Source organism: Chiloscyllium plagiosum, chromosome 2 (assembly GCF_004010195.1).
Source record: "Chiloscyllium plagiosum isolate BGI_BamShark_2017 chromosome 2, ASM401019v2, whole genome shotgun sequence".
In the NCBI taxonomy this organism is placed as follows: Eukaryota; Metazoa; Chordata; class Chondrichthyes; order Orectolobiformes; family Hemiscylliidae; genus Chiloscyllium; species Chiloscyllium plagiosum.
In genome coordinates, this window is record NC_057711.1 from 63979555 (window position 1) to 63986921 (window position 7367).

Consider the following 7367-nt stretch of genomic DNA (forward strand, 5'->3'; position numbering starts at 1 on the left):
CCAAGAAGAGTGAATGCGCAGGTGCAAACACTCTGTCCGCTAGATGGCGCTGGAATTGCAGCAAAGGCACCGGCATCTCAGCAAAAAAACAACTTTGCAAAGCAAACATATGCAAGCAGAGTGCTGCAAGCTGGCACAACTCCTACTGTAAATTTCTATCGACCCCCGCCTACTCACCAAACTCCTTCCTTTCATTCTGCACGCAGATATAGCAGATGTTGTAGAAGTTTTCCGCAAACGAAGTTGCTGTGTTGCAGAACGTCCATTGATTCATGAACTTTATGCATAATTGATAAAGAGGTATTAGGACTGTGGATTCTGCAAAATAAGCTTTTAGGCATGTTGACAACATGCAAATGAATATTCTGTTGGGAGTTAGCCACGTGGTGCAAGGAGTTTGCAGATTTCAGCAAAATGGCAGAACAGCAGCAGAGGAGACAGAGATTGCCCAAATTCAGCTCAGATGAGCTGGAAGTATTGATTGCGGAGGTGACTGCGCATAAGGATCAACTTTTCAGTCGTGCCCACAGACTGTCACAGGGAGAGCGTGACAAGATATGGCAAGATATCACTGCCAAGGTCAACGCAGTCTCACAGGTCAAACGGTCTGTAAAGGCCATCAAGACCCGTTGGGATGACCTTATGCGGCGCACTAAAGAAGTTGCCCATTTGGCACGAGAGGCACGTCAAATTCAAGTAGAACCCTCTGGAGCAGAAGATCTAATCCCAGAGGAATGGAGGGTCCATCAGGTCATGCATCCTCAGTCTATACTTTGGATGGGTGGACTGGATCCTGCGGACTTTCCTTACTGGAGGGCAAGTAAGTGTTTCCCTTCAATGAATTCGTCATGCTTCTAAATATCATTTAATTTTCATTCTGTTTGTAACTAATGGACATTATAGAGAGATTAAATTATCATTTGAAATAATATTTTGCTTCACTTTGGGAGGTACTGATGGATATTTTCTAACCAACCTGTTCAGAGATGTTTTTAAGCACCTCTGGAGCAAGTGGGATTTGAATCAGACCTCCTAGCTCAGAGGTATGGACACTACCTCTGCATCATTGCTAAATATCATCAGATTCATAAAACAGAACCCCAGGCTACTGTTCTGGAGATATTGATTTGAATCGCACCAGATGATGGTGAAATTTGAATTCAATAGAACCTGGATTAAAAGCCTGCCAGGTAGTCATCAGAAAAGCCACTGTCAATTGTTGTAAAACTCATCTGGTTTAGCAACGTCCTTAAGGTTAGGAAATCTGCCACCTTATCTGGGCTGACTCTGGCAGCCTAAGCCATTCAGTTGTATCAGACCACTCCAACATCTCAAGAAAGGAATGGAAGTTCTCTCCGTGTGGTGCAGATTCGATGAGCCGATGGGCTCTTTCTGCCCTGCAGGAATTCTCTGATTCTATAACAGCACTGTGTCCCCACATACCATGGACAGCAACTGTTCCAGAAGGCAGACCACCAACACCTCGCCCAAGGCAGTAAGGGATGGGCAATAAATGGTAGCCGAGACAACGATGCCCATATCTCAAGAATAAACAAAACAAAATGCAAGTCCATTGGGACTGTTAAGTTACTTTTTGTGTAAAAAAACTCACCAGGAGATAGTTATGAAATGTGCGCTTCCTTTTTCCACGTTACAGTAATGACTACACTTCAGGAAGTAATTCACTATCTGTAAAGTGCTTTGGGATGTCCTGAGTTCATTGAGATGCTTCATACAAATAAAAGTTTTTTTCTGAATTCATGGTCTAGACATTCATGTATTGGCTGGGCCAAATGACCCTTTTGTATGTTGTACTTGTATGTGCCAAAGTTCAGATATGAATTGACTGTTTAAATAATGAAAAAAAAAACTAAAAAATATATTCCCACACCAACCGGCATGATAAAAAGCATAAGGGCTCAGAATCCATATTCACACCTGGAATGACAGGTTAAAAAAAAACACATTCAGTTAAAATGAACTACTTCTGTCAGGTATTTCCAGACATAATATGAAAAGTAATGCCTCTTTAACCTCTTGTTTACTGGAGTAAGAGCTTGGCCCAGTCCAGTCAAGCTGTAGTAAATGGATCCATTTCCTGATTCTTTTGTCCTTTCAGTTTCTTGGTCATTGGCTTCTTGTTGAGATCAGAATTTACAGTGCAATTGGAAGAAACATCTTTTCCCCTTTTTTTTAGAATTCCTACAGAGTGGAAACAGGCTCTTCGGCTCAACAGGTCTACACTGACTCTCCGAAGAGTCTCCCACCCAAACCCATTACTCTATATTTACCCCTGACTAATGCACCTAGCTTACACATCCCTGAATACTTTGGGCAATTTAGCATAGCCAATTCACCTAACCTACACACCTTTGGATTGTGAGAGGAAACTGGAGCACCCAGAGGAAACCCACGCAGACATGGGGAGAATGTGCGAACTCCACAGATGGTCACCCAAGGCTGAAATCGAACCCGGGCCCTTGATGCTGTGAGGCAGCAGTGCTAACCAAAGCCACCATGCTGCCCATACGACTGCCTGTAAATTTTTCAACTGTAGCCCAATCAGATTTAGTGTGATTTGGTGCAGTCTAAAAGCTCACTCCCCTCTGTCCAAACAGTAGGCTTTCATCCTAATCTGAGGGGAGTAAGGCCTACTGTTTGGATGTGAGTGATCTCAATTTGCATAACAGACATCTGAATGGCTCCTGAATGAGTTCAGTTGTCAGCAGTTTGTTTTGAACCTGATCTTGGCATTCTTCACCAAGGCTGTATTTTATGATTTTTGATTTGATTTATTTTTGTCACAAGTACCGAAATACAGTGAAAGGTTTTGTTTTGTCTGATAACCAGACAAATCAGACTTTACATAAGTATATCAGGGTAATAGAACAGAATGCAGAATATATTTTTACAGCTACAGAGAATCATGGAAACCCTAGAGTGTGGAAGCAGGCCATTCAGCCCATTAAGTCCACACCAACGCTCTGAAGAGCATCCCACCCAGATCCACTCTGATGCCCTATCCCTGTAACCTTGCATTTCCCATGGCTAATCCACCTAACCTACACATCTCTGGACACTGTGGGTAATTTAGCGTGACCAATCCATCTAACTTGCACATCTTTGGACTGTGGGAGGAAACCAGAAAGCATGGACACGGTGAAAATGTCATCCAAAGGTACCAAGGGTAGAATCAAACCTGGGTCCCAGCTAATCGCTGAGCCACCATACTGTCCTTTGAGAAGGTGCAGAGGAAGATCAACTATGATATATGAGAGTTCTGTTCAGAAGTCTGATAACAGCCAAATCTGTTGTTGCGCATATTCAAAGTTTTGTATCTTTTACCCGATGGAGAGGGACAGAAAAAAGTATAACCGGGGTGGGGGGGGAACTTTGATTATGTTGGCTGCTTTCCCGAGGCAGCGGTCTTAGGCAGAGCAGATGCCTTGTCAAACTGTGATACATCCAAAATGATTTGGAGGTGCTGGTGTTGGACTGGGGTGGACAAAGTTAATTTAAATCACACAACACCAGGTTAGAGTGCAACAGATTTGTTTGGAGTGTTCCGAAAATTAGTACTTCCAAATAAACCTGTTGGACTATAAGCTAGTGTTGTGTGATTTTTAACTTTGTATATCTAGTTAGATTGCTTTCTAAGGTGGGCGTAAGAGTCATTGTGCACTTACTGAATTCCCTTAGCCTTCTGAGGAAGTAGAAGCGGTGGTGTGCTTACTTGACTGTAGCATCAATGTGGATGGACCAGGACAGATTGTTGCTGATATTTACTCCCAGGAACTTGAAGCCCTTGACCACCTCCATCTCAGCACCATTGATACAGACAGGGTTGTGTCCTAAATGCACCTCAAGTCACTGTTTTGTTTTCTCAGTGAGCGCAACACTATACTTGGATCATGAATTTCCCTTGAATTGAGACTTTTCATGTGATCCTTATAATTATGAGGATGGAGACACTCCCAGCACATCCATCTCGGGTGGAATAAAACATAGGCTTGGGAAATGAAAAATCAAATTGCAGAGGGCTCTCCCACAATTTCATGTTTAAGTAGAGCTTTGAGATAGCTGAGAAAGCCACTATATAACCTGGGTTTGTCTATAAATGTACATAATGTCAAAAAAAACAAGAATGGAAATATACAGATATAGTAAATATGTGAAAAACATATTTATTTTTCAATTTGTCAATACCTTACTACAGCCTGGACTTGTGCATTAAACGGCACTGAAAAATATTGGGGAGTTAGCAGTGGTAAAAGTCTTCTTTTGTTGCTTAGTGTGCAATTTTAAGACAAGGGCAATACAACCTGCCATCTCCTCAATGTAGCTAAGACTTCTATCTGGGTTTTCCTGCTGCAATCTCACGTCCGAGAATCTTTCGACAGCTTTTACTGCTTCAGCTCTGGAATACTGGCAGGTGGGCATTTATCAGGGTCTAACTCCACACCCTCACCATAATGCCATGACTTGAATTGGCCCAGCTATCCATCACTGCAGCTGTATTGCTATGGCCCTGGCTCTTTGCCAGTGTGATTCCTATTGCCTGCAGAGTTGGGAATGTTCTCTGCCGCAGCTGGTAGAGCCACCCTGCTTGGATCAGATGGTTAGGATCACATGGTTATATTACCTTGTGTACATAGGTTTGATTAACGTGAAACTACCAGTCTGAAATTATTAGATTTCTTATTCTGCTGTGAGAATGGCTGACAACTTTATCACAGTCGGAGTTTCAGGTTATCTGGATTTGACTCATGATTTCACTCTACACTGACCCAATGCACCAGTACCTCTCCTATTGTTTTACTTTGATATATGCGGAGCTGAATCCATATCTAAATGAGATTTCTGTTCATACGGATTCATTGTGTACATCAGAATTAGGCGCAGCAGGATCAGTTCAGATATGGAGCATGCTGTGGAGTCAATTGATGATCTTAGTTTCTGTTACTGGATTGCCAGTCTTAATGTGCTTCTGTAAAAAAAGATTTGGCATGCAACTACCATATCAGGACTTGGTCACACAGTTCCCAGCCAGCTTTCCAGTGTAATACTGAGGCACTGCTACACTCCGAGAGCTGCTATCTTTTGATGAAATGTTAAACCATCGTCTTGACAGTTCATTTGGATGGTCAAGATCCTTGGCACATTTTTAATCGATATTCAAATTAGTATCACTGTCATTTATCTCATTATTGGGATATCTGGCACAAAGCAACTGCTACTTTTACATAAATCACACTTCTAAAGTATAGTGAACTTATATGGAATGTTTTAATTTGATTGGGGTGCCAAATTAATTCAAATATCATATAGATGTGGTAATATTGATTTAAAAGTGGAAAGTCTATCCTCTCCCCATGTTGTTCTTACATTATTGTAGTGCCCTATATCATCCTCAGCTCATCCCAAACTGTTGCGCATTAGATTCTGTTTGAAGTGTGAGTGGTTGAAGGAGATAACATCAACTTTAAAGTTAAAATATTGATCAATCCATGAAACAGAAATTGAAAGATAATACTTCCTCGCAGATTTAAAATCAGAGTGGTCCTAACAAAATGCAAGGCTGGATTTTATGGAGGAAACAGTTCCAAAGATAAAGAACTGCTTCAAAGCTGAATACTAAATCAGAAGCGATACAAATGATGGGTATATGAATAGGAAGGGTTTCGAGAGATATGGGCAAAGTGCTGGCAAAGGGGACTAGATTAGTTTAGGATATCTGGTAGGCATGGATGAGTTGGACTGAAGAGTACATCTGTCATAGAGCTGTACATCTCTATGACTTTTAAGTTACTGCACTACTAAATTTAATAGGTTCTATAGCTGATTATGTTAAATCACCGGAAGATAAGGGTAGGTAGAGACACTCAAGAGCAGCAGCCGTTGACAACAGCAAACATGCCCAAGCACTATTCATTTGGTTTGGTCACTTTTTGTCATTTCCTGAAGTTGTTTCTCAACTTGATTTATTAAGAATCTTTAGAAGAATAACGAAGAATCTTTCCTTAACAATATGTTGTATTCATTACTGAGTTTGCCTGATTCTGTGAGCAATTTTTGATAGTCTGTCTCAAAGAAACTTTTCTCCTTATGGTGATGTAGGTTTTGAAGAAGATTGAAGACACAGTATGCTTTCTTGCTCAATAGTCTGGTTTCCTTACTTTCAATGATTGATGCATTCTCTACTATCTGACATCCTTTATGTTGTAAGATTAATTGCAGGTTATAACTTTTTTTAAAGCCTTAGCATTTGTTTGAATAATCCAGTCATACTTACCCCTGTATCAAGCTTAAATTGAGTACGATATCCAGTGACATAAATAAATTCAGTCTTTTTGATAATGGTGGATCTTCTGTATGCTATAGGAATGCTTTGAGTACCTATTCCAATGGAGTTATATCTTCACATGAGGGTTTCTCTTTTAATGGAGATGGCTGATCTAGTGTATTAAGATCTTTATGTTAGTACGTCCACTGTTCTGGAACTTGTTTCAGACCCTACACATCTTTTGGAAGTTACCCTTTTTTTAACAGATGCAATACACTTTGTCACAGCTGAACACTGCTTTTACCCTGTCAGGCGTTTTATGTCCCACCACACTAACACTGACTCGAAGCATTTGATCTCATGCTTATTTTTTTTGTTGACTTGTCATATATCTGTTTAGAGTGTGTGTGTGATGTTAATAGGTTCTGTTCTTCTTATGTGGCGAGGTTGTTTTTTTCCTGTGAGGAGTTTTCTGTGATTTTCCCTCGTGTCTGCTTCATAGTCTCTGTGTGGTTTGCACAGTTAGATCTCCTTTGGTCTGTAATCTGTCTGACAAAGACTGACCAAGTGTTCCTCCAGGAATTGTGACCTTTATGAACTTGGTCTGCAAGGTTCCATGTACACAGGTTTCAACTAACTTGGAGTGGTCACTCATGAAATTGTCTCTGAAATCCATCTTGCCTGTTGAAAAATTGTATTTGTTCTCAAGTAAAAGTATTGTCAAAGTTTTTATAACATAATCAAATCTTCTGGTGATTTATTACATCATCAACTGTAGGACCTATTAAATATAGTGGTGTAGTAACTTGTTCTGCTTCGGAGTTAGTGTTCAGCTTTGAAGCAGTTCTTTATCTTAGTTAAAAATCACACAACACCAGATTATAGTCCAACAGGTTTAATTGGAAGCACACTAGCTTTCAGAGCGACGCTCCTTCATCAGGTGATAGTGGAGGGCTCAATCCTAACACAGAATTTATAGCAAAAATTTACAGTGTGATGTAACTGAAATTATACATTGAAAAATTGATTGTCAGTTAAGCCTTTCATCTGTTAGAATACATTGATAGTTTCACTTCTTTCATGT

At 40.5% G+C, this 7367-nt stretch overlaps 1 protein-coding gene across 1 annotated transcript in view; it reads left to right on the forward strand.

Moving 5' to 3' along the window:
- Positions 1-16: 16 nt before the first annotated feature.
- The window catches only part of LOC122560412 (myb-related transcription factor, partner of profilin-like), a 10203-nt gene continuing 2852 nt past the window's right edge, over positions 17-7367 (forward strand). The window contains exon 1 of the mRNA XM_043711051.1: positions 17-820. Coding sequence (XP_043566986.1) covers positions 415-820 — 406 coding nt within the window. The 5' untranslated portion in view covers positions 17-414. The remainder of the gene's footprint in view (positions 821-7367) is intronic.